This window comes from Hipposideros armiger, unplaced genomic scaffold, assembly GCF_001890085.2.
Source record: "Hipposideros armiger isolate ML-2016 unplaced genomic scaffold, ASM189008v1 scaffold_135, whole genome shotgun sequence".
NCBI lineage: Eukaryota > Metazoa > Chordata > Mammalia > Chiroptera > Hipposideridae > Hipposideros > Hipposideros armiger.
This window is the reverse complement of record NW_017731485.1, coordinates 3,213,333-3,225,808: the sequence shown is the minus strand read 5'-3', so window position 1 is coordinate 3,225,808 and position 12,476 is coordinate 3,213,333. Positions and strand designations below refer to the sequence as shown.

The 12,476-nt window shown below is 42.1% G+C and overlaps 1 protein-coding gene across 2 annotated transcripts in view; it reads left to right on the top strand.

The window, feature by feature from the left end:
- The window catches only part of REXO5 (RNA exonuclease 5), a 29,032-nt gene that overhangs the window by 3,880 nt on the left and 12,676 nt on the right, over nucleotides 1-12,476 (top strand). The window contains exons 6-15 of one of the 2 annotated variants that reach the window (XM_019649846.1): nucleotides 2,904-3,047; nucleotides 4,123-4,211; nucleotides 5,293-5,408; nucleotides 6,530-6,668; nucleotides 6,817-6,911; nucleotides 7,870-7,972; nucleotides 9,847-9,954; nucleotides 10,656-10,756; nucleotides 11,305-11,425; nucleotides 12,234-12,338. In XM_019649846.1, coding sequence (XP_019505391.1) covers nucleotides 2,904-3,047; nucleotides 4,123-4,211; nucleotides 5,293-5,408; nucleotides 6,530-6,668; nucleotides 6,817-6,911; nucleotides 7,870-7,972; nucleotides 9,847-9,954; nucleotides 10,656-10,756; nucleotides 11,305-11,425; nucleotides 12,234-12,338 — 1,121 coding nt within the window. The remainder of the gene's footprint in view (nucleotides 1-2,903; nucleotides 3,048-4,122; nucleotides 4,212-5,292; nucleotides 5,409-6,529; nucleotides 6,669-6,816; nucleotides 6,912-7,869; nucleotides 7,973-9,846; nucleotides 9,955-10,655; nucleotides 10,757-11,304; nucleotides 11,426-12,233; nucleotides 12,339-12,476) is intronic. The other variant, XM_019649847.1, reaches the window with a different exon arrangement.

The window sequence follows — 12,476 nt, the reverse complement described above, 5'->3', positions numbered from 1 at the left end:
GCTGGGATTCATGCCTCAGAAACCCATCTGGTTAGGTTTCCCCTGGATGTCGCTAACATGGACTCTTAGAATTACTGTGAATTGTCTTTGAACTGTCGCTGTGTCTTAGTACGTACAAGTGTCCAGATGGAGAGGAAGAGCTTGCCTTTGATGGATATAAGGGACACTCACTATTACCAGTCACAGTGAGGACTAAGCGGGAGCTGTAGGTACAGGCCAGCTACAAGAAAATATCCACAATAGCAGTGTTTTTCAAACTGGGGGTTAGGTCCATTAGGAAGTTGTGGCTAACCTTCTGCCTGGGGGAGGGAAGCAGGTGGGTGATGGATATTAGAGTGCACTACACATGGTAAGGTAAGGGATGCTTTTTCTGTGTTCTGAAATAATTAAATAGTTGAATATTTGCACTCAAGGGCCATGGAAAAGTGCTAAGGAGTAACCAATGATTCCTTCCCATCTCCTCCAAGACTGCTTCCTATTCTCCTCTGTCTCAAAGGCAGCTCGTCTCCTACCCTTGCATTCTCTCCTCGTTTCAATAGGTGCCTATATGTGACCTGCAGCTGTGTTTGATTCGACCTGCACTGTATTTTAAACATCTTTGAGTAAACCAGTGTCATCCTTATGAGACTCACCGCTCATGTGAAAACATTGACTTGTAAAAGCAAAGATCTAATCAGGAAAAAGAAATTTAATTTGGCTGAAGAATATAGATTGTTGGAGGTGACTGGATGGGGGCGGGGATGGACTAAGAGGGGGAAGTGGTGAGAGATGCGGCGGCACAGGTCAGTTAGCGCCATGTCCTGCAGCCTGGAAATGCCATGTTATGGACTTCAGGTTTCACTCTGTAGGGGCTGAGGAGCCAGAGGCTTATGGCCTCTTCTCTGTCCTTGGAAACGTTTTGCTTTGTTTTCCCATTCTAAGTATCAGAGTTCCCAATGTACAGTCCGGAGCATGCTGACCTTCCTGTGGAATATTCATCAATTCCAAATTCAGTCTTTCCTTGGGAGTGTTATCTGTCCCTCCTCTGTGGATAACTCCTGTATCTTCATCTCTGGGTCTGATGTCCCAGACTCCTGGCTGCATTTTAAGCTGCCTGCTGGCTGTTGCTACGTGGACAGTCCACTGTCCCCTCAATCATAACACAGCTAGAAGCACTTTTCTTATCCCTAAGTAACAGGGTCCCATCTTCAAACCCCCTTTTCTGCCGGTACCATTTTTCCCTAGGACACCAGCCTTGAATTTTAGAATTGCTTTTTGGTAGCGCCCCATACCCAGTCTGCGGGGCTTACTTCCCTGTGCTCCTCTCAGTCTGTTCAGATGTGACTTTCTAAGAGCGACGCACCCCGATCATCAATAGATGGCAGCAACCCTTGCCTCCCCAGCACTCCCTCTTCTCCTTTCCCTCCTTTCTTCTCCATCGTCCTTCTCCTCCCCTGATGTATTATCTAGCCTATGGTCCATCTTCCCAAGTAGAATTAAAGTTCCATGGAGAATTGTGCTGATTTTGTTCACTGGGGACTTGCAAGTGGCCAAAACAATGCCAGGCATATAAGGACTCAGTAAGTACTTTGGTCACTGAATTGAATGTTCTGCCACTAGGCTCTGTCAGTGTTTATTGTGCAATGTTTCTTTCATATATTCTTTTTCCTCCATCCTTTCCACCATCTTAATCCAGGCCTTTTCTCAGTTCTTTCTCTGCTCCGTTTTCTACATATCTTTGAGGTTGACCTTTCTTAAAAGTGTTTGGTTATTCCCACTTTCCTTCTCTGAAACTTTTTTTGCTCCCCAACATGTATCGAATGATGGACTACGTCCAAACTCTTGAGCTAGACATTCACAGGGATCTACACTTTTCTTTTAGCCTCTCCTCTTGGCCTCGAACCTACACTGATCCCTACACAGGCCTTTTTTCTCCCCAGCTGATCTTGTCACTGTTGTACCAGGTTTGCTTTGTACATTTCTGTCTTGCTTGGAATGCCCCCCTTTCTACTTATGACATTGGGTTTTTTGGTTGCAAAGACCAGATCTCATTTGGGCCATCTAAGTGAGGGGGTATTTGAAGGGTGCATGTGGGCTAGGAGCCATCAGGTCTCGAAGTGCCTCTAGTGAAGGCCTGTTCTCTGTCCCTTTCGTGCCATCTTCTCTATTTTCGGTTCTCTTCTGACTGATCATTTTTTATATGTCCTGGTTCATTTCTGAAAGCGATCTTAGCTAATTACCATTGTTGCTTTTGAACAAGTCTCGACAAGGACTGTCAAGTCGCTTGTTACTTTATGGGGAGTCCCCCCTAAGCCAGGTCCCCACTGTTAATACTTCTCATCAGTGACCACCTCTGCTTAAAAAGGCTGGCGCTTTAGCAAGTGGCGAGGGATGGAGTAGATTCCGCTCAGTGACCTGTCAGGAGTGGCAGACACTGTAACGGACAAGTCTCATATGCCAGCTATCTGAATTCTGCCTTTTCTTAAAGACCCAGCTTGTCTTTTCTTCTCTTGAACCACCTCTGACCACCCCCGCCAGTGTATTCTTCCTTTTCTCTATCATAACTGTTGTTGTTATTACCCATTTGGAACTTATTTTCTCTTTGTGTTCCTATAATTATTGGAGCGCAAGCTCCTTAAAAGTTGGGGTTGGGTTTTATACCTCTTTTGATCTCCACCATCCTTACCCTATACAGTAATACCTTCGTTAGCAAGCATAATTTGTTCCGGAAACAAACTACTCGTATTGCAAGACATTGCTCGTTTACCATGTTACAATGTATTAGAAATGTTTGCTCGTCTTGCAGAACACTCGCAAACCACGTTATTCGCAATCCAAGGTTTTACTGTACAAGTTTTGAGAGACATGTCCTCTGAGGTCTCTTACAAACTCTAATGTACATTCAATCGTCCTTCTTGTTTCAGAGTCTTTACCTTCCGTGAGCTCAAACGTCAGCGTCAACCTGCAGAACGACCCCATCATACAAAAGTATGGCTCCAAGAAAGTGGGTGTGACCAAATGCCTTCTCACAAAGGAGGAAATGGAAAAATTTCAGTTTCCACTACAAGGTTGGTTTAGATTTCATCTGCTGTTGGTAACAATGTAAGACTATCTAGCAGTTTAAAAATATTACTGTTGAAAGTTCATTTTTTTGGCTGCTTTCCAAGTGACTTATTCCAGCTTCTATTACTGAGGAAATGCTTTTAAGTGCAGTGTTTCCTAAAGTGTAGGATGTGCACCATGACTGGTAAAGTGATTTTAAGTAGTACATGAACGTGCCTTAAGTAGCACTGAAATGTTTAATGAGAAATCCCTTTTTCAGTTTTCTTTCATTCCTTCTTAGTGTAAGAAGTCAGTAGTGCCTTTTGCGACAACATGGATGGATCTTGAGATTATCATGCTAAGCGAAATAAGTCAGACAGAATAAATCAAGAACTATATGATTTCACTGACATGTGGGATATAAAACTGAAAACAACAAAGGAACAAGACGAACAAACAAACAAAAACTCATAGACACAGACAACAGTTTAGTGGTTACCAGAGGGTAAGAGGGGAGGGGGAGTGGTAGATGAGAGTAAACGGGGTCAAATACATGGTGATGGAAGGAGAACTGACTCTGATAGAAAGATGATGTGTTACAGAATTGTATACCTGAAACCTATGTAACTTTACTACCCATTGTCACCCCAAATCTCAAAGGTAGAGTTGGGTGCAGGGGTGTGCATGGTGAATGTTACTTAAACCTTTTGCTTCCAGTGAAATCCTTTTAGATTTTTTATATGGTGGAATCTCACTCCTACTTTTTTGAGTTTAGGAAAGAAAAATGCCCCGTGCAGGCATTTCCATACTTCATTCAACCTCCCTTAATGGCTGCATGGACAAAGTCCGGCGTCTTTGGATTTATCCACAATTTAGTTATAATCTCTGTTCTCATAGGATGAAAAATTGTTGCTGGGTAACTTCCGGGCCTATTCTTTCTGTAACAGCGTCATTCTCCTGAATATTAGTCTTTATATTTTAAGTGTCTAACAGAGAAGATGCCCAGCAAGTGTGTTATTTCTCTTTGCCCTGGATGAAGCTAAGAGTGATGTTCACCATCTCTAGTTCCAAAGGCAAATCATTTTTCCCTTTCCCTTCTAGGTTTTCCTGACTGTGAAGACTTTGTACCTACCAAATGCAATGGTTCTGTAACAGACAGCAGTCCTCTCTTTGGACTTGACTGTGAAATGGTAAGTAGTGCTTTTAATTTTTCTGCTGGCGTATTGCAAACTAGAGTAGCAGATGATGTCTTGGTCTAATGCACCAGTGAACCAGTGCATTCAGTTCCATATTCAGTTTAAATAACGGAAAGTAGGCCCTTTTACTCACATTTTCAAAAACTGGATCTATGCTCCAGGATGAAGAATGAATATGACCTGTTTTCTGTCTAGCTGCTGTGTTTAATGAGACCGTTGTACATTACCATGAGTTTCTCCTTCTGTCTTTTATTTATTTTTTTTTTAGCTGAGCCTTTTTGCCACCTGCTGGCAGCTCAGCTCGGGCCGGGACTCGAACCGCTGTTGCTCTCCTTCTGTCTTTTGAACAGTGTTTTGTTGTCTTGAAGACGTTGCCTCAATTATCATGAGTTTGGCTTAGTTTTTTCATTTAAGATCAGCAGCAGGACTCCCTGCTGGAGCTCCCTTGTGTTTTGCTTTGTCTAATTAGTAAGTCTCCTTTCAAACACAGGGCACGCCCCCTCACTTAGTGCATAGGTAACAGTTTCTCAATTCTTAACTGAGGGGCTAAGAGCTACAGGTCTGGAGCCTATCATAGCATGCTGTGTATCCTGGCTTTGCCCGTTAGTGGCTGTGTCATTTGGACACATCCTCTAACCTCTGTCAGCCTCAGTTTTTCCCTCTGTGAAGTGGGGATAACAAAGAGGCGACCTCAAAGGGTTATTATGAGGTGGGGTGTGTAAAGAGGTTAATTACCGCATCAGATGATGATAGAGTATGCTAATAAGAATTGCTTATTAGTGGTACTTAGCATAATACTGGGATGTAGCAAATACTCAATAAATGGTACAATTATGATTGATGCTATTCCCATCCATCTTCCTTAAGCACATCCTTCCCAGAGAAACTGTACTGCGTCGGTTACCTGAAGTGTAATATTGAGCGGCCTGCCTAGTTTTAATTTCATTCATACTGGATCCTCCAGTCAGCAAAAGGCTGTGCCGTTGTCACAGAGACCCCAGCAGGTTCGGGTAGGTGGCAGTGACACAGTTCTGCAGTTGCCGTTCAGACGCCTGACTACACCCTGGTCTTTCAGTGCCTCACATCTAAGGGGAGAGAGCTGACACGTGTCGCACTGGTCGCGGAAGGAGGTGGTTGTGTCATGGATGAACTCGTGAAACCTGACAACAAGATTTTGGACTACCTCACTAGGTAATTTTCCCCTTGCCTTCAGCTCTTCCTAGAGCTGTCGGCCTAGAGTGGATCGACGTTGTGGGAATAGCCTGTGGCTTCGGCCCGATTCGGTATTATCTATTTACATGTCATCCAGGAAAAGGCCGGGGTCCACAGCTATCAGCGTTCATGCTGAGATGCGCAATGTCAGTGGATACTGCTCTTACCTTTCTTGCTCTTTCATCTTCCTGTGACCTTCAGTCAGCCGGATATTATCTTCCTTGTCATGGACTCTCCCAATCGTAATCATTATCTGGCAGTAATCATTATCTGGCAGCCGCCAAACAGCCTGAGATTTGTCTCTGATAAGACCTCATCTGCTAGTCATCATCGGCCATCACATGATGTAGACGTTACTCTGCCTTGACCTCAAAAACCAAAACCAAACCAAGTTTATCCATAACAGAAATCTGAAGCTCAAAAACGTTAGTCTGTCTTTCCAGAGATTCACATGTAATTTCAGAGTGTACACACTACAAAGAAAAAGCAGTGAACCATGACTGTTTCTGCCCATTGAAGTCGCACCTGTAGATTCACGTTCCTTAGCACAGAGAGACCATCATAGCACTGTCCTGACATGAATAGACAGTATTCTTAGGGAACAGTCATGGCAGCAAACGTATGTATAAGTATGTTTATCACAGTATTGCAAAATTAGGGAATATAAATACCTGAGAAGTAGAGGCTTGGTTAAAATATGTCCTGTCTATACAGTGGAGTATTCTGGAACCATTTAAAAGGATGTGCTGAAATATTTATTGATGCAAAAACTTGTTCATGACATGTGGCAAATGATAAACTCATGTTATAAAGTAGCATATGCATTATGATTGCATTTTTATGAAAATGAAGTATATATATATATATATATATATGAATGTATGTTATCAAAAATATGAAAGGATGTTTACTAAAATAAAAAGTGATGATCGGGGTAATGGGATTATGGGTAATTTTTAATTTCCCCTAGCTTGTTTACATTTTCAACCTTTCTACACTGAGCGTATGTTAATTTTTTAAATATTCTTTTAGACTTGATTTTCCAGGGAGAAAATCCTGTTAACATACTGGCCTGTCCTTTTGTCTTTTTTTATTGAAAGCTTCTCGGGAATCACAAAGCAGAGTCTTGACCCCGTAACGACCAAGCTCAAAGATGTCCAGAAAAAGTTGAAAGCGCTGCTTCCCGCCAGCGCTGTATTAGTGGGCCATTCCCTAGACCTGGATCTCAAAGCTCTGAGAGTGAGTGTCTGATTTAGGACTTGGCTTTTCTAGTACATACGCCTGCTCCCTTTATCTCAAATCCAAAGCCTTGGGCTCTTCTATCCCCAACCCACTTGTTTCCCCTCAAGCACAGGATGCTACTCATTGTATTCTCTTTCCTCCTCAGATGGTACATCCATATGTTATTGATACATCATTGCTTTATGTCAGAGAGCAGGGCAGAAGATTTAAGCTAAAGTTCTTAGCCAAAGCTATTTTGGGGTAGGTTTGTTTACATATTATAATATCATCCTGACAAATTGCATATAAGTTAGCATATAGCACCTTACGTAATCCGTGTTGAAAAATTCACGGTCTCGGCCCCCCCACACCCCCGTAGTTTGTAAACAGTATTCTTTTTATTTTTTATGAATCCTGGGATCCTAACTCTGGAGAGAAGTATAATTCAGAAATGAAAAAAATCGTGGGGACACAAGAAGGGGTTTAGATTCACAGTTGAGGATTGGTGGAGAGACCTGGACAGGAAGGAACATAAAAGTTAACCAAAATTTCAAAACATTAGATTCCTGTACTGAATGGATCCTATTATGTACAAACATGTTCATTATAGTATGGTTTAAAATAGCCCAAAAAAGTGCAAATAGTGTATGGGACTGGTTAAATAAATTATGGCTCTCTGTATTACTGAATACTTTGTTGTTGTTCAAACAAGTGTGAAGGTCTCTAGGTGCTAATAAGGAAAGCTCTCTAAGAGACTGCTGAGAACAAGATCTGTGTATTTCTAGGTATCGATAGGACGCAGATGATATTTCTATACAGCCATAGACATAAACATATGCATTCTTTTAAGGTTTTTAAAAACAACCAAGAAGGGAGTTAAGTACATATAGACACTTGTATACAAATAGAAAATTTGTTAAAATAGTGGTTACATCTAAGAAATGAGACAAGGGGAGTGAGGAGTGGGTAAGAGACTTTTTGTTGGGTTGCCTTTTGTCCCGGTGAGATGCTTGCTGTGGACAAAGTCATTCCTGATCATTCTACATCCTCGTTACCTCTCTCAGGCCCTGGCACTTAGGAATAAAGGCATCGTGATTGTTGTGATGGAACTCTGATGATCACAATGCTAAAATGTTACATGTAACCAGAATATTTGCAGTGAAAGAACCTGTCATTAAGAAATACTCCCAGGTATGTCAATTTTCTCTTGACTTTGCAGGAAGGATATACAGAATCCAAATAGGCTTGGTCACGATGCCACGGAAGATGCTAGAACAGCCCTTGAACTGGCTCAGTATTTTCTTAAGTATGGTCCAAAGAAGGTTAGTACCTTTGAACTGTGTGTTTGCTTTTCTTAAAATGATGGGACTAGAACAGATAGTCATAGCCCGCCATCTCCTGCTGTCACCTTTCTTTACAAAAATGGGAGTGTAATTTCAAGCCGAGCATCTCTTGAATTCAGACCTATAACACTAGCATCCTGTAGGGTTAAGTATGTGGTCTCTGAAGTCTGTTTGGAAATACAGACTCTGCTGTGTCTATCTGATCCAGGGCACTGTCTCTGAACAACTTCAGTTTCTAGGTCTGTAAAATGGGAACACACTTCTGGGATGTGGGTGAGGGTATAAAGCTCTTGGCACAGTGTCTGGAGCACATGAAGCACCATAATTTGGTGTTGATCATTGTAGCTGATGCTAATAATTGTAATAATTATTAAAAGCTACCTAGGTTTTTGCCCTGTTGGGGAGGGGGAGCACGCCATTGTTTCATCAGCAGACGGTGGGTGTAGATCAGAACAGCACCTGCGGAGACAGTGGAAGGACAGTTTCTGAGAGACCTGGGCATAGCACATTCTAACCTATTAGCTGGTCCTGGTGCATGATGTGTTCTGTCATGACTCCATTGTGAAATAAGTTACAGTCCATGTAGAATAATAAATAGCAGAATAGTGTTGTGTGTCATGGTGGTAAAAGATATTCTAAAATATCTTATTGGCCATCTATAATAAATAGTAATAGCTCCCATCCACTAAGACCTTACTAAGTGTACTTTATATACATGATCTTATCCAGCAACCCTATGAGTTAACTATTACTATCATCTCAATGTTATGTAAGAGCATTCTGAGGTTCTGAAAGGTTAGGTAACTTACCTGAGGTCCCACAGCTTGTCAGACGTAGAACCAGGATGCAAACCCAGGTCTGTCAGATTCCAAAGCCTGTCTTGTTCTGCGTCAGGGCTCCGCAAGCTTTTCTATAAAGGTCAGACAGCAAATATTTTAGGCTTCATAGGCTATATATATATACTGTCTCTTATCGAAAGTACTCAACTTGCTAGTTAGGGAGGGGTGGGGATGACGGAGAAGGGACGAGACAACATAAATTGGTAACCACAATATGGCCTCAGGGATAGAAAAGACAGTCTGGGGAATATTATCAATAATGTAAAGATTTTTTAGGGGGCCAGATGGACTCATGTCTTGTCAGGGAGACCACTTCATGGACAGTGTAGAGGCCTGACCACTGCAGTGTACATCTGAAGCTGCCATTCAGTAATATATGTCAACTATAATTTAATACATATATAGTCACGGGATGTGGAGTATAGTGTGCGAATGGAGTCAATGGAATTGTAATAGATATGTATGATATGGGGGAAGGGGGGTTGTCACTTTGTGAGGGGTGAAAAGGATAACTATTGCATTGTTTTGCACAGCTGAAATAATAACAATTAAAAAAAAAATGTACTCAACTTACTGTTGGTAGTGCAAAAGCAGCCACAGCAGTATGTACGTGAATGGGCACAGCCGTGTTCCAATAAAACTTTATTTACAAAAAACAGGCCTTGGGCTGGACTTGATGCAATGACTGGACTGCTTTAAACCGCATCAGAGGCTCTAAAGACTTGGCTCTCAGGACCCATTTATCTTCAAAAAGCTTTTGTTTATATGGGTCATATCTATCAACACCATCTTAGAAATTAAATGTGAGGAAAAATAATCTTAATATTTTAAAATTTGTTAAAAATATCAAAACACATGTTAACACAAAAAATGAATTTTTATGAGCAAAAAGTATGTTAAAAAAATTAGTGGCTGAAGTATCATTGTTTTATATATTTTGCAAATCTCTTTAATGTCTAGCTGAATGGGAGACGAGTGACTTTCTCATGTCTGCTTTTACAATCTGTTGTGTAGTTGGAGGACCCCATGAACTTCTCCCGAAAGGGTCTCTGGAACCGCCAGGAGTTCTCGAACCACTTTGAGAATCACTGCGTTCTATTATGCTGCCACTCGGTTTCCAGGGAAAGTTTATCTCTTTTGGGTAAAACCTAAGGAAGTCTGAATGAAGCTGACCTATCAGTGGTGGTTCATTCATTGTGTAAAACGCACCCTACTAATCTAAGATAGTAATAAGAGTTGAAAATGGGAGTAGGGTATGTGGACACTGTACTATCTTTGTAATTTTTCTGTAAATCTAAAACGATTCTAAAGAAAGAGTTTGTATCTCATTCGCTACGTCACAACTCTCCCACTGTATGGAAGAATAAACTATGATAGACTTTATGGTTTTGTATTAAACCAATAAAGCCTTTTTTTTTTTTATGTTGCTGTAAACGCCGTTCTTTTTTCATTTCCAAAATTTGCATGTTTGCAGAGGAGTTCATTTTAAGTGACTGACTCTGGAGTGAATGATGAGCCAAAACTGCCATCCCTTAACACTCAGTCCTGCTTGCCTTTCCCCCCGTTTGTGTGACAGCATCAGCAGCTGTTAACAGCCTGCCGTTCTTGTCCAAGCTGCCAGAACCATCTGGTAACTTGAAGCCAGCCTGGGCCTGTGACAATGGCAAAGCCAGTGTCCACAGATGCCGAGAACACCCCTTGAGTGGATTGTTCATGGATTTGGGTGTGTGGGTGTGTGTGTTGGGGTTTTTTGTGTGTTTGTTTTTTAACCTCAAATGCTTTGCAAGAAATGAGATGATTTTGAGCATTTTCCTTTCTTCCAGGTTGCAGAACTAAACCTGGAGGCAATAGTTAATCGCCAGGAACTGCAAGCAGCAGACCAGGAGCTGAGCGGCACAGCAGGAACTCAGCAGCCCAACGCAAGGTAGGGCTTTTCAGTTCTAAACAAGGGCAAAGAAAAATGTAGTCTCTGGTTTCTTACTTAACAACAGAACTTGGGAGGTTTTTTCCCTCTTTTGAGTCTACAAAGAAATGTCTACCATTAGTATCAATAACATTCTTTCATCACAAAAACCATGGAGGGGAAAATACCTCCTTCTGCCCTAAATGGTGTCTATTTATTTGTAATTTTCAGAATCTAGCAACTGGTCTTAAAATGACTTCTTTACCAAAAAAAAGTAAGACACTGAAATACATTAAACTAAGTAGCTTTAGGGGAGATGATAGACTAGTGGGTATTTTGATTAGAAGGCAAGACTATAGAACTGCCTGACGTATTGCCCAGATTTGGGGGGGAAAACGCAAAACAGGCTCAGAAGAGGTCTCTATACCATAATAAACATCAGGTACTTAGAGTCTGGCCTGAACTTTGATAGATAGCTTTGAGTACGTTTCTGTGATATTAAGTCGGTGTAAATAGAGAACTCCCAGGTTAGGGAAACCTTGCTCTCACCTTGACCTTGTACTTCACAGCGTTTTAGACTGCCTGCACTCGGCGGGTCAGAAGCTCCTTCTCTTGACTCGGGAGGCAGAGACTAGTAAACTGTCTTCTTCTGGAAACTGTCAAACTGTTACATGCCTGTCAAATAAAGAGGTGAGTGACCTGCTGTGTTTGGAATTCACATTCTGAGCAGGGGGATGTAGCCCTTTGCCACCTGTGCAGGCGTCAAGGTTTTGTTCGTTGGCAGCCCCGCCTAAGGCTGGCTTCTGTCTCTCATCTTCCATCGAGCAGTGTCCGTCCCGGCCACCCCACTGGAGCAGGCTTGGTCTAGAGGGGGGTTGGCGTTTGTCTTATTTATCTTTCTGCAGGATCCTTCATTTCCTTCTTTCCCTTCACTGCAGCGTCTCCAAGGGGGAATTCCCTCTTGTTATATATGTATTTCTTCCCAGAGTCACTGCTGCTTCTCTAAGGCTGCCAGGCCTCTCCTTGTCAAGCGCAATGACCTGTATCCACTATTTCGGCATTTCGTTGTACCTTTTCTTTCTGGGGTGATTTTTTTGTGCTTCATGTAAGTGTTCCCTGCCCCTTGTTTTTTTTTCTAGAGTCTCTTAAGTCTTTTCTTGCTTTTTACTCCCAGGCTTGCCACAGTGTGGGGCGGTAGGGGCACTGCTGGAATTTAACTTATTTCTTAGAGGAAATCTGAAAGTTGCAGTCACCTGTTTCTTACTCATGCTAAAGGTATGGGTCATGTGTGGTTTTATGTAGTCTCTTTATTGACTATGTATGGTTCTTGAAGGAGGCTGTATGGTGTCAACCATTTTCTCCCAGATCTTGAAGTCAGCCCTATATTGCTTTTCGATATGGATAAAAACACAACCATTGTCTCTGACTGTGGCTCGCCTCCGGGAGCCCCAGCAGACGAGTAGACCCTGCCTCATGCAAGCTGTGTTGTCCCCTGCAGGTCCTTGAGCAGGCCAGGGTGGAGATGCCCCTGTTCCCCTTCAGCATCGTCCAGTTCTCTTTTGAACGCCTTTCACCCGCCCTCGCTGAGGAGATGAACCAGAGGGTAAGTTGGGTGGTTTCTACTAGATTTCCTTAATGACTTACTATAATCCCCCGCCATTAGGAAAGTAACATGTACTTTATGAAGCTTGGTCTATACTTTCCAGATATTTTGTATATGAACATGTTAGAAAATCCATTT